At 42.8% G+C, this 27,329-nt stretch overlaps 1 protein-coding gene across 7 annotated transcripts; it reads right to left on the reverse strand.

Moving 5' to 3' along the window:
- Nucleotides 1-478: 478 nt before the first annotated feature.
- On the reverse strand, nt 479-25,551 carry chd8 (chromodomain helicase DNA binding protein 8). Of its 7 annotated transcripts, none has more exons than XM_061732765.1 (40): nt 25,438-25,551; nt 23,066-23,877; nt 22,826-22,981; nt 22,343-22,657; nt 19,537-19,650; nt 18,952-19,451; nt 18,723-18,834; nt 17,778-17,984; nt 17,395-17,463; nt 17,256-17,311; nt 17,024-17,141; nt 16,853-16,936; nt 16,541-16,678; nt 16,070-16,191; nt 14,755-14,998; nt 14,499-14,675; nt 14,262-14,405; nt 14,041-14,139; nt 13,636-13,795; nt 13,229-13,439; nt 12,313-12,508; nt 12,003-12,173; nt 11,625-11,918; nt 11,224-11,444; nt 10,942-11,144; nt 10,577-10,733; nt 10,401-10,490; nt 10,205-10,308; nt 9,904-10,027; nt 8,593-8,668; nt 8,214-8,485; nt 7,751-7,983; nt 6,963-7,610; nt 6,745-6,872; nt 6,441-6,662; nt 6,197-6,292; nt 5,980-6,093; nt 3,095-3,196; nt 2,907-3,011; nt 479-2,728 (listed from the first exon to the last, which is right to left on the reverse strand). In XM_061732765.1, the coding sequence occupies exons 2-40, from the start codon at nt 23,774-23,776 to the stop codon at nt 2,357-2,359; spliced, it is 7,665 nt and encodes a 2,554-aa protein (XP_061588749.1). In that variant the 5' UTR covers nt 23,777-23,877; nt 25,438-25,551; the 3' UTR covers nt 479-2,356. The 7 variants fall into 7 exon arrangements, with proteins under 7 accessions (XP_061588749.1, XP_061588748.1, XP_061588745.1 ...); XM_061732764.1 differs by having other exon boundaries at nt 22,826-22,984; XM_061732761.1 differs by having other exon boundaries at nt 17,778-17,981; nt 22,826-23,877.
- Between the last annotated feature and the right edge of the window lie 1,778 nt (nt 25,552-27,329).

The raw sequence follows: 27,329 nt of genomic DNA on the forward strand, positions 1-27,329 counted from the left end.
TAAGCCCATTGGGTTTTTTGCCTCTTCCTGTACCGTATAGTATTTATCTTAGATATTTTCTTGTATACCTTTAAAACTGTGCAAAACAATAAACTAAACTACAAATATCATGAAATCATATTTACACATAAAGATTTTTCTGTAATAACGATATTTTGATGCAAGTCCCATGTTGATAGAACTCGTGAAGTATTTATTATTGTATCACATAACCTTCACCCTTTTCTTAGCACTCAATGAAATACCTAGTTAACATTTTAAACTACTTATTGTGCAACCCCCCCCCCCCCCAAAATAAAAAATAAAATACATTGTCATTGTCCGTTTGCCAACTGAAATGGACAATATGGTCATTTGGCCACTCAAGGGTTAACTGGGGCTGCAGTGTAAAATAAAAGAGCTTCTATTCATTGTGTCTTAATGAGAAGCACGTTTGAACCTAAATTAGGTTGGAGTTTCCAATTTTTTTTTTTTTTTAATAGTTGCAGAAAGAAAAAAAAATAGGTATTGCTGGCACAGACTGAGAACCTGTCCACCAAACCACACAGTACATGAGTGAATTTACATGCATGTTTAAAATGTGAAGTACTTTCTTATAAATTAAAGTCATCCTGTTATCAACTTTCGATAGTTGAAAATCTACTTGGTAATGTTCCTGTTTGCATATAAAATATTCAGCAACTTTCTTTGGAAGTGATTTTGTTCTGGTTCGTGTGCGCTACAACAGGGGCAGTGTGACTCAGGACAATATAAAAGACAGTCTTACCACCAAAGCCAGGATTTACATGATCCCACTAATTCAGGATTTTAATGGGCTGATTCTATCATGGGATTTTCAAGGAATTTGAGTCTTAAGTTCAGACTTCCAGGTACCAGGAGCTTCTTCAGGAAGAGTAAAGCCTCCTTATGCAAACCTTAATCATTTCCCATTCTTTAGATACGGTCTCATGTCAAAAACATATTACGCTCAAGTCAGACACCTGGGTGTTTGGTAACAGTTTGGCTTGCTAGTTTTGTCGATGCACCTGTGTACCACATGATGCCGAAACCAGATAGTCCACCCAGGACCAGCTCTGGTTCCTGAAGTTTGTCAGGTTTAGTTTTTAGAAACTAACACATACATTTGTTAGGTAATAATTACTCAGCTTGACTGTAAAATCTGGGTATCATTTTTACACATTTGATAAACTAAGTGCTACATGCATTTATGACAAGATGATCGTATGATGGCTACTTTTAAGACGCAGTTTTCTTGTATAAAGGGACTGTTGTGTTGGGTGGGAAGGGAACACCTGAAGAAAAAAATTGTCTGCACTGTGTCTAACTGGACTCTTGGATAAAAGCATCTGCTAATTGGCGGTGGTAATAGTAGTAGACATAATTAAAATAATAAGCGACCTACAAGAGGAACAGAATCCAATCAAGACTGATGGTCTCCACTCAGTGATTTAAGGACTGTCCCCGTTTCGAACAGTGGAGTTTATAACAGGTCTAAATTTTTACATTTATTTTACGATGTCATTGGGGCGCTCAGTTAAAAAAAAAGTACACCATATTGCCTCTGCTCTTTGAAAAATCACCATACACGCAAACTTTCTTTCACTGTAGATTGCTGTTATTCATATCACAGATACAGTCAAATCATAAAACAAGAATAACTCACTGCTGTAACCTTTGCACCGTAGTACATGGCTGACAAGCTCTACATTTTACAATACACCCATCCTCCTAGCACTGTTTCAGTAACTAATATGCCACCTTCCCCTTTTCCCTCCCTCTCACCCCTCCCATAGAGTGAAAACATCAACAGTACATCCACACGCTCAGTCCCCTGTAGTTCACAGACTCGTTTGGACAAGAAGCAAGCCAAGCGAGATTGGGGGATTTGTAGGATCTGGCTCTGCTCAGCTCACGTGTCCAGTTTCATGTAGCGCTAGAGGACAAGTTTTGAGGTTTTCAGATATGAAAAGTGTATTTGTACAGCAAGGGTCCCCTTTTGGTCACGTCTGGGAATGTGATGGGAAGTCGTGAGTTTGGATGGAAAGGGAGAAGAATGACAAGTGAGAAAGATCAGCAATTTTGTCAGAGCTTCAAGGAGAGATGGATGCAAAATAATTGGGATGGGGGGAGAAAAAAAAAAAAAAAAAGAGCTCATGGTTGCCAACTGTTTCCTCACATGGAAAAATAAAACAAAACCTCAATAAAATAAATGATTAAAGGCTGCAAAGAAATGGAACGCATTCATCCATAAATTTCTGCATCATGGTGAGAATAACTGAGGAACATTGTGATTAGTTTTTTCCTTTTCTTTTTTTAAAGGGGACAAAGTCAGATGTGTTCGGGGAGCGAGTCTCAGTCAGTCTTCTGAACTCGATGAGGAGTCGGAGTCTTTCTCCGCCATGATGACATCGTCCAATAACGCTTCTTGATCGGAGCTGTCGTAGTCACCTTGTGAAAGGCTGTCACCTCCCTCCATTTTCACGTCAAAGTCCTGACTGGTGAGGAAATTATGGGACGTCTCCAAGTCCTCCTCGTCCATCATGTAGGCTCCGTCAGACACCAAAGTCTCCTCTTCAACTTCGTCCAAGTTGGGGTCTTCGGGGATCGGCTCTGGAGCGTGGTAGTGATGGTGGTGATGGTGGTGGTGGTGATGACGGCGGCGGTTTTTCTTCGGGATCTGGGAGTGGTGGTTGAGCAGTCGGTGTTGGAGGGACTCCGGCAGAAAACCCTGTCAAACAAACAAATAAAACTCAATTTAAGGAATAATCACTAACCGCAGCACTGAGAAATTTAGCAAAATTTGATATAAAAAAAGACTAAAACCTAAATATGTCATCAGAGTCAAAGCATCTAATTTTAATACACTTAACAAGAAAAGCAGAAAATGATAAAAATGTCTTTCATACAGAGGTTCGAACTGTTTCAGACCACTCGGGTGCCACGGCGCTGTCAGGATTCTCCTGCAGAAACTCTCTCAGGTCCTGCAGCATCGGACAGAAAGCACTTCCAAGCTTTGGAGAAAAGTTTGAAAGTGAGACGACAACACGCAACCATTTTTAAGTTCAGATCAGAGAATCGTGCAACTCTGGCTTACCTTCTTTCCTGTCCTCATGTTAATGAGATTGACTTTCTCAGTGCCTGTGATGGCTTTATCTGCCCTCCTCCTCCTCTTCCTCTTGCTCCTGTTCACAAGAAGCTGAAAAGGGGGAAAAAAAAACAGAAATGTGAAAAAGCTGAAACATATCTAGACATGCTCCAGCGCCACTTCAAAGTTCCCCCATTAGAGTTTTGATTTTAATACCCGTTACCTGGTCGAGAGAGATAGAAAACACATTAGGGATGTGTCTGCACATCTCATGTGTGAGTGATGGAGAAAGCAGAGCAAGTAGAACGTTGTTGTCATTGTAACATAAACAGGACCAACACTGCAGGGACCGTTTCATCTTCCAACACAAAAGATCTCCGAGGCCTTCATGCAAAAATAGAGGGGCGAGGAATTGTGGGATGTCCTGTGTTTCCCCACGTTAAAACAATCCTGTAGTTTAATTAGCTGATTAAAGGAAAGTAGTGCGTAATTCTTTGCCTACAACCTCCAGGAACAAACACTGATGTGTAACTGCAGCATTTTAAATTACGATTAATTTAATCAGTCTGTACGAGTCTGAAACTATATTAGAACTCAAATCCTGTTGCAAGACGAGGGGAGATGCCCAATGGAAGCATGTCAGTTTTGGAAAAACATTTCACTTCAGTTATACGCTTGCGTGAGGTGGTTTCTCTGGTCATTATAGAAGAATATTTAGCAAAACTGCAAAGAAAACGCCTTTCACATCTACAGATCACATGATGCATGAAAAAGACTCATTTACTTATCCCATAGGGATAAAATACCAGGTGCAGCAGGAGGAGTTGCTGCTTCTCAAAACGTATCAAGAGTGGTGCAAGTCATCCTAAAGTTTGTACATTACAGAGGCGGACAACAGAGGAGGTTTGCACACCTGGACATTTCCGCCTCACTCCAAAAATTGGAGAGAGTTTACCAATCAACATGGTTCTCTGGAAATCAAGGAGACAGGTAGAGCATAGGCCTGGGCGATAAACCAAAAATGTACCGTTACCGACATTCACTGTGTTTACCCATTTTCCCAGGTTGGTAAATTCAATGTTTTGTTTAAAAAAAAAGAAAACAAACATTGTTTTGTCTGTTTTGACTGTGTGTGCTGAAAGGCCATTTTCATTCCCTTTAAGACGATGTACAGTGTATCTGTAATCACGTGACTCCCCCCATCCAGTCTGAACGAGAAGGGAAACCCAAGAAAATGGCTGATGGTTCAAACCAAGAAGCGGCTGACGTAACAGGGCTGTCTAGTGTGAAACTTGCGCATTTCAACAACTTCACACACTCTCATGCCACACATGGCATTTCTCATACTGAGAAATTAACTTCAGCGCACAGTAACAACAACAATCCATCTTACAAACGAGTCACAGCTACTGTACGCTGAGCTCTCACTCAGAGCAGCTGTCTGGAGTTACAGACCAATCAGCCGATACGAAAATAGACATTTTTGTTGCCGGCTAAGGGTTATTTATCGTTATCGAGGTAAAACTGACCCATTTATCGTGATATTGATTTGAGGTCATATCTCCCAGCCCTAGTAGAGGACATGTTAAAGTGAAAGGGATTATATCCTTGTCGGAAGAAAAAAAAATAAGAGCTGGTGGACTTGGTGTTGCGGCTGCAGAGCAGAGAGGTATGAAGACCTGGAAGACTGCAACATAGCTGAACTACGAGCGGCACAGTGCCAAGATCTCATGAGTGGATGTGTTTCACAAGGAAATCTCAGTCAAATCCCAGAGATTGACTTGGAGGACGGGTCTTCTGCTATCAGGGACCGTTACTATGGAACCAACTTCCAATCTGGGTTAAGGAGGCTGACACCACCTGCACCTTTAAAGTTCAGTAAACCTCTAGTTAGTGTAAACTCTAGTGTGTTAGAGTCAGTAGTCGTGGCTGCAGCTGCAGGACCAGACTAGAGCAGCTGGTCTGAACCAGAGCTTCATCCTAGATATGCTGCTATAGAGTTTATGCTGCAGGGGGACAGCGAATTGATCCACTGGGCGGTGATCATCATCCCTCCTTCAATCCTCAAGTTATTAATTCCATCATTGTTCTCCGTTGTTCTTGTAAGTTGTTGTGTTGGTCTGCCCCCTCTTATTCCTCTTCTGTACATGTTTACAGGCCAGAGCTTCAGGAGCTGCATGCTGACCTGCAGTCGCCCCCTCTGACCACCTCAGTGTCTGCTGTCTCATCTGTTAATATAGTCTTCTCTGTCGTCCAACTAACCAGGTATCAGTCATATGTACAAAGAACTCTTAGTTTTCCTGCTCTGAGACACAGACGCCTTTGACACTCCTTTCTGTGTTCTTCATTCTCTCTGTCTGTTTTCTGTTTTCCTGCTCTGCCCAGCTCCTCCAGCAGGAGGGTCCCCCCTTATGATCCAGGTCCTGGTCCAGGTTTCTTCCCTCCTAAAGGGGAGTTTTTACCTGCCAGTGTTTATGTAATAATTGCTCTGGGGTCATTTTCTGGGTCTCTGTAAAGTGTCAGGAGACAACTTCTGTTGTAATAGACACTACATAAATTGGATTTATGTATTTAGTGCCGGTCCATGGTCAGCTGACAACAGCTAAAAACATTCAGGGACCATAATGGTTACCGTATGTGGTCAGATTCAGCTTCATCACGAGTCTCCTCGGTCTTGATACCTCAGCTCTGCCGCAGCAACAAAATCTACTAGTTTTTGTTTGTTCTCCCCACAAATATATAATCTCATTCAGCTTAACATTCCTTATAAATCTCTGCTTGATTTTGTGAAAGCCGTGTCGACGGGAAAACTCTTCTTCAACGCTTCAGTTTTTTGAGGTGGGACCAGAAACGCCCAGGTTTGGTTGTGGTTTGTGGTTAAGAGTCAGACGTACCTCCAGCATGTCTCCCTCCACCTCGTATTCTGGGTTCTCCTTCAACCACGTGGGAGGGTCCCTTCGTCGAGGGGTTCGCTCCAGTGAATCGTGGAGTCCATCGATGTCTGATAACTAAACGAGGAGGGAAAATGTTAGCAACCAAATCCGTCTTAATCTTTCCTTCAAACTCTGTCTGTGATGTAGGTGAAGATACACAAAAACACAACACTGGTACCTCTAGATCTTTGCGCTTCTTGCGGCTACTGCTCTCTCCTCCCGACCCGTTGGGCATCAGGGCCTGCTTGGAGAAAGTCAGCTTCAGCCCCTCCTCCTGCAGGACAACGGACATGTATCTGGTTTTAAGGGCTTTTACATTAACAACATTTACACTGGTAAACTGATATCTTTATGAAAATAAAACGGGATATTGTGATTCAAATGACTAGCTTATGCTTTCAGCAAAAACTTAATCTCTTCACCTTGAGCAGTTTTACAGTGAACTCTCCATCTTCTCCGTCCGCCCCAAGGCCACTGGGCATGGAGCTGGGTTTACGCATCACTCTTATGTAGGACATGTCGTCTCCCACCAGGTCTGAGCTCAGGTTGAGCTGAGCTTCGGACTGATAGCGCCGCCCGGAGGGCCAATGACCGCTCACCACAAGGGTGCACAAGTTGTCCAGACGGTTGATCAGCACACGGTCCTGAGGTGGAGAAGTCAGTCAGCTTTTCACCGTGAGAAAAGAAATCTACACCTGTCTCCAGTTGCATCTAGTCCTCACTTACTATTGAACTTTCTTTCATTACCTTGGGCCAGTCAACCCTGAGGGGGTCAGGAGGTGGAATGCCATCTTGAGATGGAGTCATGGACAGTAAACTGTTATCTTCATCCACGTCACCCATCTTCATGACACCTGAGATGAAATAAAAGGACAATTAATGAGGTGTTTGAGTTCTCTCATTACAGCACTGAAAGATTGTTTTTCCTTCATCTTTGAACTCACCTCGTTCAACCTCCTCCTCACTGTCTCCGCTGTCGTCGCTGCTGCCTGATCGTTCTGAAGACGAAGAACCGGAATCAGAATCCGAATCAGAATCGGAGCCTCCTTCGCCCTTTCTTCCTCCTTCTGCTCCGTCTCCTCGATCCCTGTTCTTCTTGAAGCTCCAGACTTGACCTGGCATCTTTCCGCTTTGGTGACTCAAGGGCGTACTATGCAACTGAGCATTCATTTCCCCCCCGAGCAACCGGGCACTTTCATCCACGCCCTCGTCCTTCACTCCGCACAAGTCCACCTCGGTCTTGGGCTGCATGAATGACATGACGGGTGGCGGCGGAGGCGGCGGGGCCTGCTGGTTCGCGACGAACTCGTCACGTGCAGAGGTGAAGGTGAATTGTGGGTCTGAGAAAATGGAAAGCTCCGTGCGGCTGACGCCGTGCAGCGCAGCTCCGAGCATCAGCTGCCGATCGTGGTCCGGTATACTCCACCAAGCCGGCAGCTCCGAGCTGGGCGGGACCAGCGGGAGACGCTCCTCCAGGGAGGGGTGCGGGAGGACTCGCTCACGAAGGCGACGCAATAGACTGATGCGATAAAGAGTACGTGAAGCGCGTTCCTCAGTGATGGGGGCCACGGTCTGGGCAGGCTCTGGTGGATCTGAGTAAGATGAAAGCACAAGCCCACAGTTCAGATGTTGTGTGAACACTTAAAAGATATGATGGCCACATTAACTGGCCGGTGTAAACATCAGATAAATGATTCTAGCACATCTTGAACATGTATGGTTGAGAAGTTACCTTCACCGTGAGCTGGGCGGAGGTGACACACTCTCCGACACATAGCGACGAATGAACGGAAGTAGCGACTCAGGCTCTCGTCTGTTTTCTTGTCCAGACGAGCAAAGGTACGGAAACGGTTCCAGTCAAACTCATGGTCTCCCCCCTCTGGAAGCCCAGGCTCCTTTTTCACCTTCTCTACTCCAAAGGTTGACACGACACGGTAGAAATCGCACTCTTCTCTACGTGTCCACCTGCAAAAAATTCAGTCAAGTGTGAGGGGTCTTTCTTTTTTACTTTCTGATTTCAGAACTAGGATGAAGAAGTGTTCACACTACAATCTGCTAAAGGGCAAAAAGGTGTTATTTCATTATGTGTGACCTACAAATTCAAACTTAAAAACAAAAAAGAATGAGAACTTAATGCTAAATGACCACTAATTTCCCTGAGCCACCAGGGTAAAATGAATGTAACACCAGGATACCTTTGCTGCCGCTCCTGCCTGGCGATTTCCTTCAGCTTGCTGGCCTGTTCACACCTCCTGCGCCTGCGGTCCCCCTTGGCCTCGGCTTCAGCCTTGAGCTGCTCCTGTCTGTAACTGCGCTGGAAAGCTGTGATCAGCCGCCGCAACCGTGCCGTCAGTGCTGAGCTGGAGGGCCAGTCGCACCCACTGCTCTGGCTATTTACACTTTCGGTGACCACAGGCGCCGCTTTGTCTTCCACGGAAATCTCATCGTCCATGTTCATAGAATCAGGCTGAAGGACAGAGAAAAATGTATTGGTATTCTTAATTTTCACAAAACACTGAATCATATTTACCTAAATCAATTAGTCCTGCCAGGAGTAATAGCTCACATTCTTACCTCCTCAAAAAGATCTTTGGTGTGTCTTGATGCCGGCTTGAACTCTGGATCCTCTGCATACTTATCATAGTCAGCACTGCACAAAAACAGACAATACGTTTAAGCAGGAAAAGAGAAACATCCACAAAAAGGTGGAGCTCCCACAACGAGCATCATTAAGACAATTTTGAGACTTACAGTACACATATGAGCGTACTAAAAGCACCGCCATCTGTTCACTTCAAATAGGGTGACATCAAGCATTGCTGAACTGAATTCTAGGTTCTTTTGAAGCGTCAACGTGAGCATCAGCCAATCATATTGCAGCAACACAGCAAGTGCGGGCCAGTAAGATTGTACATGGAGGTGGGGACAGTTTCAAAGTACATGACTAATTAGTGTAGGGAGCTTGAAGAAATTTGATTGGTAGTTTTTGGTACCAGAATAGGGCTGAAACCAAGACTATTCTCAACTATTGAAACGATTAATTGGATTAGGAATTTCATCATCATTAAATGGCTCTTATTTAGCTCTCAACTGTTACATTTTGCATGAGGTTGTTTAAGTTATGAGTTAATTAACAAGAAAGATGGACACTCAAAAGTGCATCTTTTAATGAACTTTGCTGTGGTGTTGCAATGGCCAGCGCCATATTGTTTACCAGGCGCTGTAATGAAGATGAAGAAATAATGAAGATATGTAATGCCTCACTCTCTTGAATTCCTTTCTTTATTTTTTGCAGACAATAGTCGACAATTAAATTCATTGGGGACTATTTTCATTAAGGATTTTTGTTGACAACTTGAACTAATCGTTGCACCCCTATACACAAAGTTTAAATTGAGACACATCTGTAAAAGTTCAACTGTTGTATAGAAGAACAGACTAAAATTCCTTCAAAACAATGTGTGAAACTGATAATGTAACAGAAAACAGTTATCTCAAGTCACTACTACAAAGGTAGTATTACAAACTATTAAATTATGGAATGGACCTTGCTCTTTCACACACACTTCTGCATTTTGGCCTTGTTTTTGTTCATTAAATACTATACTGGACATGTCATGTGTCGTCATTCACATTAATTTTTATTATTACTTTATTACTAGAAATAACCATAATACTAAAATTGTTGACACTAATAATTATGAAGATTTTAACCATAAGAATAATGCAGAAACACTATTCTCAGATGAGTGTTATGATGCACCAAAACAAGAAAACGCATTCAAGAGAGAGAAAAAAAAAAAAAAAAAAAAAAAAGAGTTTCAAACAGCTCTAAAAAGAGCCAACAAAACCAATGTTCTAGTAGTTGTTTTAGATGTTACTTACTCATCTCCCATCTCAGCGTCGCCGGTGTGCTGCTCAGCATCAATGGCCTTGTCATCAGGTCGACCAACTCGCTCCACGAAGCAGAGGCAGGGATCTGCTCTCATCGTGGTGTACATCTCATACCCTGGTAAATGAGGGGGAATTGAAAATAAAATTACTCCACAGACTCCAAGTTCAAAACCTGCAGCAACTAGTGTGGCAGAGTGCAGACAGAGTTCACGCTGACCGTGTATTTAAATCATAACCAAAACGTCCCGATATTCAAATAACGTAACCCACATAATTAGCAAAGCAAACCTACCGTGTTTGAATACACCACCAAGCAGGGAACGGTCTGCGCTGGCGTCCCACCATGATGCGGGCACCTCCTGCTGCTCCATCTCTGGCATCCAGATATCAACATCCCTGCAAGAAGAAAATGAAAGGCATGTGAGTGCACAGCAGCAAAGTGGACTATTTGAACCTTAATGTCACGCACAGTGGTCAGTGCAACACACCTGAGATCAGCCCCTTTAAGCACAGACTCTGAATGTTCACCAATCACCTCCTGTTTGAGATAGTAGAGCATGCGGACCCTCAGCAACACCCTGAGAGAAGAGAAGTAACGTTTAGTCACTAGTGAAACTGCTTCCATATGCATTCACACCCACACATCTGATGGGATTGCACTAACTTGTTGCACTGGTGCTTGAGGTGCTTGCGGTAGCTGTCATCAAGAAGAAGGGTGTCAGGGTTGTACTTGCGGATCCACTCCACCTTCTGGACATCAAATGTGCTCTGGGCTTTTACCCTCTTGCCCTTCCTACCCCTTGGAACAGGAATGGAAAGGCCTGGCAGAGAAAATAAAGAGTAGAGTCAAATTCAAAAGTCCATTTAAACTCTAAACATATAATAATGTTGATTCTTAAGAAAGCAGAAGTGAACTGAGTCAGAACATGTTTCCCCCCCAACTGCAAAATCTGACTTTCACAAATAACTTCAGGGATTCCAACATTACAATTAAGATTTCTGTGAATGAATCAGTCTGCAACTTTGTACCAGAGTGGTTGAGTAGCGTTTGGGGTTCACGGCCGTTCTCTGGGGGTGTGATGAGCTCCCAGATGAAACTCTTTATGTTCTCGTCACCGCGATAGTGGAGGAGGCAGAAGACCAGGATGACACGGCAGATGGTCTCCACATCCCGATCACTCAGACGCCTCTTACACCTGGCGTGGGATAAGATGTCCCTCCAACGGCCCCAGCTGCAGACGATGATAAAGGGGACAGGTAAGAGCAGGTAGTCCCAGAAAACAACAGCACCCAGTGAGACCGTCTCCATACCCGTAAACGAGCAGGTGTTTCTCCACCCGGAAACAGTCTGTGCGGCCATAACCTCCTCCGCTGTGGCGATCAGCGCGGCGAGAGGACCGCGAGTGTCGAGAATTGGCGGGTGGATACTCCTCATCACTATCCATATCAGACAGGTCGCCACCTTCACCACGTAAACTGGAGAACTGACGGGTCTGTTTGCGAACCCTGGGAGTGTCGATCACAAGCGTGTTCTGGGGAGGGACGGACACTTCAGTCAACTGGATGTTACAGAGTGAATTTATTAAAACTTTTATATGATATAGGTCAAAATATAGTAAAAAAAAAAAATAAAAAAAACAAAGAAAAACAAAACAACTTGGGTTTTTCTATTTTCCAATTATTAACAAATATTTTTTTAAAGTCCCAGTTACCTTTCGATTGATGGAATCCATGTCAATGTCGGCTTTCTTGGCCCACTTCTCCCAGAACTCAGGGTCATCTAAGGCAATGTCGGTGCGGTTCTCAGAGGCCACAAAGCTGGCTTTGGAGAAAGTCGAACCCTTGCCCTCACTCTCGATGGTGATGGTGGTGGCTCTACGCTGAAGAATCTGGTCGATGTCCTCCTCACAGAATCGACTGCCCTCATCGTTCTCGTCCATAATGGCAGCATAAGCTCCTTTCCTCAACAAATCTTCTATCTCCTTCTTGGAGAATTGCTGGATCTGCTGGAGGCAATGTATTAAATCACTTACACAAATGATTCATACTGGAATAAAGAAGCTTTTGTTCCTCAATTAATTAATTCTTACCCCATTGACGTTGCTTTCTTTGTTGCCACTCATGCTTTGCAGGACGGCACGGTCCAGACCAAGCTTTAGGCTCGCTTTGTCCAGCATCTCCCTCTCGTAGGAATTCCTGGTGATGAGGCGGTACACCTTGACTGCCTTGGACTGGCCAATACGATGACAACGTGCCTGGGCCTAGAGTATCAGAGGAAAAAGGGTCACAGAAGCTGTTTATATAAAAGTGATGAGAGTGATTCAAGAGTCAATGTCATCCACTTCAAAACGGCCTTTAAACCAAGAGAGCAAAACTATTACAGCATTGTGAATGTCGTACCTGCAGGTCATTTTGAGGGTTCCAGTCGGAGTCGAATATGACACAGGTGTCAGCAGCTGTCAGGTTGATTCCAAGGCCACCAGCCCGAGTACACAGCAGGAAGACGAAGCGGTCCGAGTCGGGCTTGCTGAAACGATCGATGGCAGCTTGTCGCAGGTTCCCCCGCACTCTGCCATCAATTCGCTCATACAGGTATCTGGGGGGGTTAGTGATTATACACATTTAACAACCAGCCAACCACATCTTCTGTGTGTTTAACAGAAACTGAAAAATCAATGTCATTAAAATAAATATATGATAAAAACAAGACTACTGCATACTGTGATTTAAAAAGGATTATAAAAGCAAAAAAAAAACAAAGTTAAAAAAGAAACAAATTACAATACAAATACTGAGGTGAAGGAAAATGTTGGCTTAAGTTGTATAATTAATAACTTTACTCAATAGATATCAAATTAATTGCAAAATTAACACTGAATATTTATTAAAATGAGTGTTGCTACAGCCTTCAGAATTATTTCAACATATCATATGCCCTATTAACTAGATAAAGACCAAACATACAAAACTGTATATCACAAATATACAATGTGTGAATTCCCAGTTTTAACCCCAAAAGCAAAAAACTGTTTTTCATCTCAAAAATGTAGTTGTGTTCCCAAACTGCTAGATTTTCATTTTGCAAACTTTAAGCATTAGAAGCTTTAACCCCCTTGCTGAATTTCTCTTTTTTTTTTATTCAGACTCTGAAATCTAATGTAGACACAAGAAAAAAGCCCAAGCGGAAAATAATCCTGTTTGTTATTTGATTTCAAATCTTAGTAAATAAGAAACTTGATTGTTGTGTGAATTTATTTAGTCAACATTCCAACTGAAATATGTAATGCTTTAAATAAACATAATGAAACCAACTTACCTCTTGTTGATGAGGTAGTCCTCAAGAATGTCTAAGCAGCGCACCATCTGAGAAAAGATGAGCACTTTGTGGCCGCCAGCCTTGAGACGAGGCAGCAACTTGTCCAGTAGCACCAGTTTTCCAGCCGAGCGGATTAGCGCCTGCAGGTGGAAGTCAGGCGCCATTGGGTCGTACACCCCTCTCAGTTCTCTTACGATCTTCTCTTCTGCACCTGAACAAAACAGACAATGATACCAAAGTTAATATTTAAAAGGAAAAAACGTACATTCGACAAGTGGACTAGAAAATGCAGACAGTTCATATGGTGACCTAAACAAGCTCAAGCTACTGCTATCAGACAATTTTAGCGAACGACGTAAATGCCTAAATAAAAGTGGTCAGCTAGAAGAGAAAAATAGGATGGGTACCATTAATGAGGTAGGGGTGGTTGCAACACTTGCGCAGCTCCATCATTGTGTTAAGCAGGTTGGGGACGTTGCTGTTGCTGGTGGCTCCTAAACTGAGGAAACTGAAGTTCCTCTCCAGAATGGCTCTGTAGTACTTCTTCTGGACATCAGTCAACTCAACCTAGAAGGAAACAGTCAGGTTTGTTTATTTCTGTAGGTTCTCCAGTAATCTTACAGCACTGAACAATATTCTGGTTTGTAATACTTTAATGGTTGACTGAGAAAAGAGAGCCCTCATCAGCTCTTCTGCATGTGCGAGTCATTTGTCTGTCATTTCCCCCCATTGATGAATCATATTGAACTTCCAGTAAACGTTTTAAAACATTTTAAGAAAGAAGAAAGAGACAAGCTGTTATCACGACCGACCTCAATGATGGTCTCCTGTTTGGGTGCCAAGTTCTTCTCCACATCCTCCTTGAGCCTTCGCAACATCATGGGTTTGAGGATCGCCTGCAATTTCTGAACCTAATGGACCAAAGTAAAGCACTTGCTCAATAACAGTAGGATGTTTACAGTTTTATGCAAACTGCAAATGAAAGCAGCCAGAGAAACATGTCATCCATTCCAAACAAGCAGGTATTTCACACCTGTTCTTCTGTTTTCAGGTCTCCAAAGTCTCTGAGGAATTCAATTTCAGAGGGAAACTGAGCCGGCTCCAAGAAATGCAGAAGGCTGAAGAGTTCCTCCACTGTGTTCTGAAGAGGAGTGCCGGTCAACAGCACTTTATGTTCCTGGTATCAACCAAAGAACATGGGTCAAGAGACTCAAACATACAAGTGATGGTCTTAAGTAGGTACAAAACACTACCAGACATGGTCCCTCACCAGGTCCAGCATCTTTAAGCTGTCCAACAGCTTGCAGTTGCGATTTTTAAGGCGGTGAGCCTCGTCGATGATCACACAGCGCCAGGAGATCTCCCTCAGTTCTGGGCAGTCGGACAGCACCATCTCAAAGGTTGTGATCAGGGCATCGAACTTGTATGCTCCCGGTATCAAGTGTCCCTGTGAACAGAACCATCATTTCTGTTAAGACATGTTTAACGTAGCTAGGATTAACGGCCGCCATGATCCGTAAACGCACTTTATCATCTTTGCAGTACATCTCATACTGCTGGATCATCTGCCGGCTGGCCAAGCTGCCGTGGTAGACGATGGCGTTCATCTGGGTCCACGTGGAGAACTCTCTTTCCCAGTTGGTGATGGTCGACAGGGGAGCAATGACCAGGAATGGGCCCTGGACACTGGCGGCATACACCTCCGACAGCAGCGCGATGGACTGGATGGTCTTCCCCAGACCCATCTCGTCTGCCAGGATACAGTTCTGCCTGAAACACAAGCAACCTGGAGTGAATCCTGAATCCTTGAGAAGCATTTCTTTTGTGTAACCCAACATTCATGATGTCACAGGGTTTTCATTAAGGGTGTTTTATTCTTAACATTCTTAACAGTCTTGGCTACGACTGGCAGTTTTAGACTACTTTTTAATTTAGCTCTGTATTTCACTTAAAAACTGTTTATCTTGCCTTGTTCGGCATCATTATCTTTCTAGCACAAGCTCACCTTTGTGAATTTTTTTTTCTTCATTTTGACAAACTGTATTAACACATTGGACCTAATACCGCATAAAAACTTAAAATCTAACTAAGGAAAACATTGTTTTTTTATGTGAAAAGCTTAGAAAGAAAATATAAAAATTATAAATTAGCAAACAAAAGTTGAATATGAAAATGCAAGCAGTGACAATAATATAAATAAAAAAAAAAAAAAAAAAAAAAAAAAAAAAAAAATTCAGAGACAACAAGATCCAAGATAAATTATTTTTGCCAGAAGGAAAATATTTCCCGCCCATCACGACAGAACTCCACATCACAGTCCTGACACCTCCAGTTGTGGCTTTCGTCTTTTTTATCCAAATTAGCTATCATTTACTTTTACTTCCACAACTTCCCTCTCTTCCTCACCAACCCAAAGCTGTATGTTGTCATGTCATTTTCTGATGGTTGACGTGGTGCATTTTTTCACCAATAGGAAAAGAGTGTGTCAAGAACGGACCATTTTTACCATTTCTTCTGCCACCAAACGCACACAAAACAAAATGGCAACATGCAGACGAAGAACGTACCGTATTTAGTTTTACTTATGCTTATCAACCCGATTTTAAAGCTTTTGAGACAAATTGAAATGGAGACTCAGCGAGGCTGCGTCTCGCTGCTACGCCACTGTAAAATCAGTCACGTGATTTGGAAGCACCAACGCATCCGTGATCCAGAGCATTAAATGACAAAATAAACCGAAATAAACTACAAAAAAAAAAATAAAAAAAAAATACATTTAATAATTTATTATCTCACAAATGAACAAAGTGAAATAAATAAAGTCATGAGTTGGATAAATACCTGTTGTACCAGTTGAAGAGAAGCCAGTTGACTCCTTCCAGCTGATACTCTCTTAGCACGTTGCCGTTTTTGTACTCCCTCGTCTCCTCCAGTTTCTTCCAGGAAGTGGCTGGAGGCCGAGCCTGAGGAGAGATGATGATCAATGACAACAATACATACATGGCTGATGATCATTTTGTGAAGAGCAGATGAAAACATATCTTTTCCAGCTATGTTGAGCAAGTGGTATAAAGGAAAGATTGGGACAAGGAGATAACGACAACAGATTTAGGAGCAAGACACACTGGCTATGTGTTTTCTGACTGTTATAAAACAGACATTTATTTTCTGGGGTAAGTGTAAAATCTTAGTATAATTTTTTTTTTTTTTTAAAGCATTGTTGGAGAAAAAGATAAATAAATACATACAAAAAAGCAAGTGATTGAGAAAAAACAGACATGTTCCTTTCCATCTTTCACTTTGACTGCTCACCGTTCTCTTCAGCCGCGGCTGTCTATTTGCGATTTTGCTGAAATCTCCAACTTTGCCTTCATCCACATCCTCTTTCAGCTCCCAAGTGGCATCTTCATATGGCAGAGAGCACCATTTGATCAAATAGTAGATGACAGGCTGGAGGAGATCAGAGGAAGAACCAAAGTTTGAATACAAGTATTTATCATCGAAAAAAGCAAATTCATGAAAAAAAGAAAAGAAAAAGCACACCACAAGAATCAAGTATGTCGACAACTAATTTGATCTTACGGTATCTTCAACAAAATCTTGACAAAAGGACTAATTTCTTACCTCGCCATTGTCCTTGTCCACACTGTGGGACACATCCAGGATCCGGTCCACCTCCATATAGTCTGGGTTAAAAGGCTCCTCCTCCTGCAGAGGACAACAGTTTAAGATCTAGTCCAACGGGCCGAGCTACTAAACAAATTTGAGAGGGATCAGAATTAGTCTCCAGCTCACCTCATGGAACAAGCGCCTCATCTGTGCATGCTTGGTCTTAAACCTCTTGATCTTCTGATGGATTCTCTTATCCTTCTCCAGCTGCTGCAGAGTGGCCCACTCACAGTGCAAGTATGAACTGTGAACAAGAGAGCACACTTGTTCTCATTCGTATTTGGTCAATTGCACCTTCAGGCAGTAAAACGTTTCAAGGACCGAGGCTGAAGTGGTTAACTGAGATACTGAAACTTACTAGTTCTTGTATTTTACAAAGAATTCTTCGGCATTAGTATACTGGCCGGGAGACACCTTAAAGAAATAAACAGATTTTAAAGTAGGAGTCACGAAAAGAAATCAAGTATATTAATTGTAGGATCATAATGTAAACAAACCTCCTTCTTGGTTAGCCTCATTGACAGCACTTTGTCTACAATGGCAGCGTCTTCCTCACTTGGATTTTCCTGTAAAATATGAATTTAATGTTTAAAAGTTAAAGTTTAAAAGCTCTTACACATGGACACTGCATGTTAGGTGTAAAATACATACACACACACACACATATACATAGTTCAGATTAATAAATAACTGTTATAAGGTGCGGGTCAGACATGAATGAATGATAATATATATTATGAACAGATGAGATGTGATTAGACGATTTACACAGATTTGAAAAAAAAATAAAAATTACACACAAAGTATTATCCATCACATCATAATATTAGTGCTATCAGTGTCTCCAGAGAAGGGATAGCTCCACTTGTTCAGTACTCACCACAAAGAACTGCATGCTGTGTTGTCCATCACCATCGAGCTCTATTTGCTGTTTTAGCTGCGCTGCCGTCCCCCCACTGATGGAGGCCACGGCGGCTGTGGTTGTAGTTACATCGACATCTTCCTGCTCATCCTCGTCATCTGTTATTTTGATATCCAGGTCCTCCGTGTACTTCTTCCTCTTCACCACTCGATTGGAGCGCCTCTTCTGGCCAGAAAACAGAGGTATAGGTTAAGCACTTGTCAGATTTCACAAAGTCTCACACAAAAAAAAAAAAAACATTTTCTCTGGCATTTGGATTTTACAGCAAGAGAAAGTCACATTATTCTGTGACATTTTGGGTTACTTGACCCATTTTACCAGCCTCCTCAGACAGCGACGGGTCTTACTTATTCCTAACAGAGTGACCTTAACAATAAAATTATGTCACACCGTCTGTATGAATTTACAGATATAAACAACCTGATGTCACTTATGTAAAAGCATTTATACTGCTAACTACTAGTTGTCAACAACATGACTGAACTGTTTTTCTACTGTTGTTGGCTACAAGCCACATTCACCTGCTCACACAGCACTTTTAGTCTTTGCAGTTTCTCCTATAGCCTCAGTAGCACGTTTTTGCTTTTACTAACATGAACAATTGCACACACGAGGAGCAATATGAGGATCAGTGTATTGCTCAAGGACAATTCCTGGTGAGTTGATCTCTGGCCTCTGTACAAACTGAACCAACAGGGTTTCCAACTGGCAGAAATCTGCTCTGAGCCACAACCACCTCCGGATCACTTCAGCACTACCCGCAGCCAAAGGCTCAGGTGCCAAAGCATTGAAGCTTGTCAGGCTTTGATAAGAGATGAGCTTTAATGAAATGCAACTTCATGCAACACAGACGAAACGATTCCGCCACAAAGAGTTATATTAGGGTCACCACTATGTTTGTACCGTGATCATGTCATCCTCCAGCGCAGCAGGGGACGCAGGGCTCAGCTCCCCATCAGAGTGGTCCGAGGACGCGTTTCTCTTTCTTTTCTTTGCTCCCACTAGAGTAATAGTGCTGCCAGGAGATGATGAGAGGGAAGAAAAACATATTGAACTACTAGAAGTAAAACAGTAATAAACTGCATTTTCTGCAAAGCTCCATTTCCAAACAGCAGTATCTTATTCTACGTACTTTGTCTTAGTCTTGCTTTTGCTTTTGTTCCCAGCTCCAGATATTACTACGCCTCCAGCCACTGTAACTGTTCCTCCTGAATTCATCTTGCCCTTTTTGTTAGCCCCCGCTGCATTTTTGGAAACCAGTCCTCCAGATATTGGGCTTTTCTTTTTGCTTCCTCCACCACTGCTCTTCTTCTTAGCAGCAGACACCACGGTCAGAGTTCCTCCCAATTCCGAGGACGTGTGTGAGTTTGGAAGCTCGTCCTGGTTTAGGACTCTGGGCAGGTTCTTCTCACCGCGCGCTTTGGCCCGGGCGATGGCTTCAGCCACGATACGGTTCGCTTTCTCCTGCTTGCACAGAATCTCCACTCGCCGCACAGACGCAGGCTCGCCTGGAGCCTTGGTGATTCGAATGGCCTGGGATTGAGTAGTGGTCGTACTGGTGTTACCGGTCGCTGACGCGTTGATGACTTTCACCACAGAGACCGCTCCACCACAAGATGAGGCTGTACTCGTCTGAGAGAGAATATCAGTTTTTAATTTATTTCCAGGTTTTATACAAATGCATTCTGGTTTAAATAACTCAATTCTGGAGGTCTACCTGTGGCTGTAGAAGCATTTTGAGTGGTACTGCCACTCGCTGGCCTCCTTGGCCCTGGGATATCTGCAGCACCTGCGGGCTGCCCGTGTTGCCAGCTCCCGACACCAGCTGGTACTGTCAGTGTGAAGGAAACAAGTCAGTCTCACGTGAAAACAGGTAAAGCAGTTACACCAAACACACTAACCAGCCAGCACCGGACAAAATGCAAAAAACATATTGGATATAAACGATCAAAGGATCTGGAAGATAAAGATCAAATTTGTCTTGTTGTTTGGTACCTCATTGAAATGTCTGATAATAATAGTATTAGCTTTATCTTTGTACTCAGGATGTTGTTTTCATTTCTAAATGACATCACTTCTCTCTGCCTCCTAACTTTGTGTCATCCTTGAAACATCATGAATTATTCTATAAAATGATTTGACAAAGTCACAATTTTATACATTGCGTGACAAACATTACATTCAGGAATGAGACATTATTACAATTTGACAACTGTTGATTTATCATAAAAAAACACGCATCTATTTTTCTCTTGAACCCCAACTAGGTTTGACGTACTATTTAAAAAAAAATGTAAAAAACTTGTTTAATTAAACACGATTAGAATAAACATTTATGAGCACAACTTAAAGAACCAACAAATTCTAGTGAGGAAATAAATTGAATTGTTTCCTCATGAGCTACTAATTTTTTACTAATTCTTGACTTTGCTGCATTATTCTCCCTCTGAAACAAGTATTTTCAGGACCTACTGAACCAGTATATGTAGCGACATTTACAGAGAAGTTTTTAAAAAACCCGTTTTAAATAATCATTTATCCCTCAGCTCTAGCAGACTTTGGACCCTTCATTGGCTTTCCATTACTGTCATTTAAAAGCTTTTACTTGCAAGTTCTTTAGGTTTTGCTTTTTGAATAATAAACATTTGTTAAATGTTTGAATTAAAAATTTTTTTTTTTTTAATATACATTCTTTAGAAGCAGATAGAGTAATCTAACATAGGAAACTAGACACCTAGGTGTAGATAACAGATTTGACAATAATTGATCCTTTCAGTTGTATTAATTTACTGCTCTACCTTGCTTGCCTGTGGACTGTAACTCTCTACTGATCTGCTCCCGCTGCATCTTTCTCCCATCCGTGACTGGGATAAATCCTACCTACACTTCAGACACACAACCTGTCCCTGACACAAAACACAGGTTTAACAAATGTAGATGCATTGATATCGGTGAGACCTGCATGCTAGCAGGAGAGTTTAACAGTCAGCAGAGCCTCAGGTCAGGTTTGTTTCAAAAAGGAAAGAAACAAAAATAAATAAAGGTTTATTGAGCATAATGATTATCCCTAATAACTTTCTTGACCACTCAGCTCTCAGTATCATACACAAAAGATGCACACAGAAATACACACCATGGAAATGACTCAGGACTGTTTTCTCCTCTGCGATTAATAATCCCTAATCAATCATTTGCATTGTTTTGCTGTGAATATCTTTACACTGCATCTAGAGTTGAAATTAACAATTGAGCGCCTAGTTTTGCTGTTTGTTATCTTCTACGTATGCATGTGATCTGCTTCTTTCCAGCCTCCACAGCTTCAGATCTGGGTAAGTATGTTCCTATCACACATGAGCCAGCACAGGTCTCCTCTGCTGTCAGCCTGATTGATTGGAGCACCCTTTGTAAATACAAATGCAAATACAAGCAAGAGCATGAAGGTGCATTAAAACAATAACTCCAAACAAAAAAAAAAACTGCAATAAAACAAGACATAATTTAGGGGCATTATAACTATCTCTGTTTTCATACTACCTTGATAACAGGGATGGATAAGATTACACGTTTCAAATATTCATAATGAAACAGTATCTTAAAAAAAAAAAGAGAAATTGAACAACTGGATAAAGTGAATAGCCTGGAATGACTTCATAATTTCCAAAGATGATCTCTAATAATGTACCCGTCAAATGTCACAAATCGTCGAGGCTGAAACATGACCACTAAAGTAGCACCATGGCAGTCTTCCAAATGCAAAGTGCAAACTAATAATGCAACATTAGACCAGATCAACATTAGACAGGCAGGGGAAGGTTGAGATTTTCTAAATTGATGACTACCTATATCCGGTCTTTGCTTAAGCACGCCAACGACTCCACAGAATCAGATGATCTCAGAGAGTTTAGAAATAATTCATGTCCGTATGCTAATTAAAGAAACTAGATTTAATTGATAACAGCCAGAAGTTAACAGAGCCACTAAGGGAACGCCTGGGGAAGAACCGTCTAGAATACCCAAACATATCCTTTTTTTAATGTTCACTGTAACCATGATTGTTTTGTTTTTTCCCCATCCAACAAAAGAGTGAAAATATTACAGACCTCAGATTGTAATATTTGAAACAGCTGAGAACGTGAGCTCAATCCCATTTTTAAGTGCCATCCCTTTCCTCAAATTACAAATATTTACTGTATTCATTTTTTTTTTTTTAAACCAAACTGAGTTTATAGATGGACATAATTTCAAATGTAGGTAGGTAATTGTCACATTACAGTTTTGCTAGCTACAAATATTTTGTAGTTGTGCTACTTACATCAAATAAATATAAAACATTTCAGAAACAAAATGCTCTCACTTTCTGGAAATGGTGGTGGATGAGTTTGTTTAACACACGCACTGTAGTCATTTTACTGAAGCATGTAATTGTTTGATGAACTGTGTGGACATTTATCACGACACTTGTGATATAATTAATGTGACTGACCAACCAGGTACATATGCCTTCTGAAAAACTTGTTTCTCACCTTAATCCCTCCTTGCTGGTTGGGCTGCTGTTGAACTTGCAGCTGAAGTGTGAGGACTTTGGGCTGCCCTCCAGCCTGGCCGGCGGGCCGCTGGGTCAGCGCCGCTAGCTGGCTTCCTTGGAGCACCAGTTTGCCGCCAGGGAGCTGACCCAGGACTAGTCGAGTAGTGGCCTGCTGCTGCCCCCCTTGTGCCGTCTGAACCTGCTGCACCTGCGTCACCTGCTGCTGGGTCATAACAGTTTGACCCGTTGTCATGGTAGATCCAGTCTGGGACGGTTGTTGGAGAACCAGTGTGATGCGTTTTGCTTCACCACCCTAAAATGAGGTATACAGAATGAGACTCATAACAAAAGGACCGACCAAAATATAGAGGTTTTGAAATTCAGCAATTTCCCAAAATCGCAAACCCATCAGCTGTTGTACTTCCACTGTTGGGCTAATGCCTTGTGGATTTCCTCCACAGGCAGAGACAGTGGTGCTTACCGGTGTTTGAGCCTGCATGGCCGGCTGGAGCTGCACTTGACCTTGGACCTGGATCTGAGTGGTCTGGGGTTGGACTTGGACTGTAGTCTGGCCTTGAGCAACCTGGGTTTGGGCTGGAATCTGCACCTGAACAGCCTGGCTTTGCGTCTGTTGTACCTGCTGAGGCATGGATGTGAGCATCACCTGTTTCACTGTCCCGCCGGAAGACTGCAGCAGTCTCTGCACTCCTGCTGCACTCACCTTAACTTGGGTTTGTCCTGGGCTGGCCTGATTCAGCACTGTCCCACCCTGCAGTATAGACACACCAGGTTTGAGTGGAGTGCCAGCCAACACGCGGATTACTTTTCCGCTCGTCTGGGCCGTGGTTCCCGAGACAGTCTGCAGAACCTGGGCTTGACCCTGGGGGCCTTTGAGGATGACAATTTTTCCGCCAGCTTGCTGCGTTATGGCAGCCAACTGCTGGGGAGTGAGCTGGTGAGCTATCTGTGTCAGCTGCTGTGCGTTGACGGTGGTGGTGGTGGTCGCTGCAGAGCTGGAAACAGTCAGAGGTGAGCTCAGCAGGACCGTGCTACTGGTAACCCCACTGGTGTTGCTGACAATAGGTATAGTGGTCTGAGCTTGCATCTGAGGTACAGTATCAACGGGGACAGACGAAGGGATTGGGGTCATGGAGGAGGCTGCAGGTACAGAAACAGTCTGAGAAATTGCCACTGGTATCGTCTGCTGTGAGGGAACTTGCACCGGTACAGGAGCTGCTACAGGAACACCAAGACTTGTGTTGACTGTGAGGTCAGGGGTGGGCTCCTGCTCGACCGACGGATCCACGTGGCCCAAAGCCAGCTTGAGAGCTTCCTCCACAGGGTCCGAACCCTGCGTGAAGGAGTCATCCGGCAGGGCATCCAGGTTAAACAAGGGTGTGTCCTCAAAGAGGTCCATAATGGGGTCTGCCATCTTGCCCACTCCACACAGGGAGCCGGGCACGGTGTTAGAAAAAGTACCCCTGGATGGAAATTATAGAGTCGTCTTCAAATTCTTTTCAACTTTTAAGTTCACTGTTAGAAAAAAAGAGGAGAAACATTCAAATTAGCAGTTGTATGAGAGTGACATTCAATTAATAGATTTACCGTTTCCTTTTCAACCCTGTGTATAACAACAGACACTCACTTTTGTCCATTATGTGGTCAATCAAAAATGTTAAAAGAGCATTCAAATGATTAAAAGCAGAAAAACTAAAAGTTTGTCTGATGTGGTTCTTGGTGACATCTTCACCCTAAACTATTCTCCCTGACATACATAATTTCTTCTGGTTCAATTTAACTTAGGGTGTGGTTTCGGGAACAAACTTCCCGTAGACCTGAGGTCTGCTCAAACCGTCAGCTCCTTTAAATCAGGCCTAAAAACATTACTTTTTACTGAAGCGTACTCTTAAATTAAATACTTACCTACTGCCCTTACTTTTAACAACTTGTGCTTTTTATTATTTTACCTAATTTCTTATCATTTTATTTGTTATTTACTATTTAATTGTGTCTTGCTGCTTTTAATTTTGATATAAGCACTTTGAATTACCTTGTGTTGAATTGTGCCTTGCCTTAAAGAGCTTTTTAAACTACCTACTAACTTGTAAGCTGGGGAATATGGGTTTGCCTGGTAGTTAACGGCATAAAAAAAGGACAACTGGTGTGTCTGAATCTGTCCAGAAGTACTTTATACCGGTGCTGAAGCCCCGAATGTGAAGATAAGTGAAGGAATTCGGCTAAAGTAGGTGTAATGTGTGGATCCAGAAGAGATGTGGTGCATCAGGCCTAAAAACATTACTTTTTACTGAAGCGTACTCTTAAATTAAATACTTACATACTGTTGTCTACTGCCCTTACTTTATAACAACTTGTGCTTTTTATTATTTTACCTGTTTTCTTATCATTTTATTTGTTATTTAATTGTGTCTTGCTGCTTTTAATGTTTTTGAATTACCTTGTGTTAAATTGTGCCTTGCCTTAAAGAGCTTTTTAAACTACCTACTAACTTGTACGCTGGTGAATATGGGTTTGCCTGGTACTTAACAGCATGAAAAGGACCACTGGTGTGTCCATAAGTACTTTATACCGGTGCTGAAGCCCCCAATGTGAAGATAAGTGAAGGAATTCTGCTAAAGTAGGTGTAATGTGTGGTTTCCAGTCCCAGATGCGGCTCAGGAGTGTGTTCTCAGTCAGGTGGAGCAGCCGGAGGATGCCGGTCCGGCAGCAGCGATGCTCGTCTCTCTCACAACACCCGGCTAGCGTTAGCTTCTCCCGCGACCAAAGTGTGCCGACAAACCCCGGACAAACCAACCCTCGCTGGGGGGGAAAACACCCCGTATTTGACGCTCGGGGGCCCCCCGGCCCCGGTCCCTGTCATTACTGACCCGCCGGCCGGAGCAGCGGGCTGCTCGGAGCTCGTCAACAAACCGGACCAAAGCGCAGCAACGTGCCACAATAACGTTGTCCTCCGCTTAGGCCGCGATGCTGTTTCCCCCGCTAACAGTCTGTTCCCCCGCGCACATTCCTGCAAAAAAACAACACAACCACCGCCCCAGACGCCCTGGGTGACCGTTTCGGGGTGCTAAAATTTACCTTTGCGTCGACACACATGGCTTTCTCCGTCTCACAACACCACGGTTACAGGAAACGGCCAGAAGAGCAGGAACTAACTTCTGCTGGAGAAGACGCAGGGAGCTTGGCCCTCGCAGGAGCGGCGACGCTGATTGGTGGGATTTCTCTCCAGCCGGCGGCACGCTGCCCTCTCATTGGCTGGACGAGACGCCCGTCATGGCTGCCCGTCGCCGTCTGGGCGGGATGATTAGCCGTAGTTCGGTTGAGAGAACAATAAATGCGGCCTAGCTGGGATCATTTGACTCTGTGATCTTCAATATTTCAGTTTAACCGCCCGGGGCCGTTTTTAGACTGACCCGAGGAAAAATAAAAGGTGTTTTTAGTTGTCTCTAAGAGGCTGCTTTGCCTTCGGGACTGTTTGTGAGGGACACCATTGTTTTGTTTTTGAGCGTTTTATTACACTGGCCACCACCGTGACACCGCTCAGCAATCAGCCCACACCTTTAAATGAATGAACATCAATGCTGCTGCTTCAGGACCACTTTCTTTTAGATGTGTATATTCAGTCAACACGCACAAACATGTAGTATTTGGGATTATCATTATTACCACATCTTAGATGCTGATAACAGTTTTCTTGTAGATACCACAGGTCTACGCGCTCGACAGCGCGAGTTCAGGTGTGTGAGTGTGGTTGAGTTCTGGCGCCCTCCTGTGGTATCCGACTGGAACTGCAACTGTTTCTTTCAGGTTTCAGTTTCACTAGTTAAATAACCATATTATTCTTCAGTGGACACATTTTATGAACATTTAAAAAAAGTTATACAGTAAAAATATAAGTCTTTTAATATTATGTAATGACCATCTAGAATTGACATTTCCAAACTGCAAGGACTTCACTGTTTATCTTAAAAAGGGCTAAAAATGGTCACATTAGCATGCAAAAAGGCAAATAAACACTATTAGCATTGTTCATTTTTTTATATTGTATTCATTTTAAATGCTTGCAGCAGCTATTTTGGCAGTTTATCTCACACAGACCAGTTTTTGTGTGCATTTACAAGGATAATTAAGATGCAATGATCAAGACACAAGTTGCAGGGCCTTTAGTATCCCGTGTGAGACGGCATTACATTTCAGGAAATCAAATATCCAAACACTCGATTCAGAGAGTGCGTAGCTTTTGCTGGCCATTTTGGGGGTCTGGTGTAAGCAGTTTGCTTGTCTCGGTTTGCTAATGAAGCACTGATTCTAGTTGAGCTTATTATTTCATCTCATACATGGATGGATGGATGGATGGATGGATGGATGGAGATAGATAGATAGATAGATAGATAGATAGATAGATAGATAGATAGATAGATAGATAGATAGATAGATAGATAGATAGATAGATAGATAGATAGATAGATAGATAGATAGATAGATAGATAGATAGATAGATAGATAGATAGATACTTTATCAATCCCGATGGAAATTCAAACCATTCAAATCATGATGGGTGTCTTAAAACTGCAGTGTAACCCAAAGAATGTCACATACGATATAGTAAAATAAATAATGACAATATTTCAACACATTTTCTCATATTAAACCAGTACAATGTGGTCTGTGTGCTGATATGACCGTAGCTTTAACATCTAATCTTTCCACTTCTAAAGAACCCTTACCAACATGCCTCCTTAAATCACGCATGTATGACTCTGCTAAGGTAGAAACATATGTCAGAAGCCGACTGAGACAGAGGGAGTGGCGTTCCTGAACCAGGGAAGCGTAAGTGACTACAAGTGACAGCACACCACGCTTTGTCCATGGCCGTCCTGCAGGGATGGGCCTGTCTGCTCGCCAAAGCCTCCATCTGTCTACGGCCCTGCGTGGACTATCTGCCACACACACTTATACTGCGTCCCAT

The sequence above is a fragment of the Cololabis saira genome, chromosome 10 (assembly GCF_033807715.1).
Source record: "Cololabis saira isolate AMF1-May2022 chromosome 10, fColSai1.1, whole genome shotgun sequence".
NCBI lineage: Eukaryota > Metazoa > Chordata > Actinopteri > Beloniformes > Belonidae > Cololabis > Cololabis saira.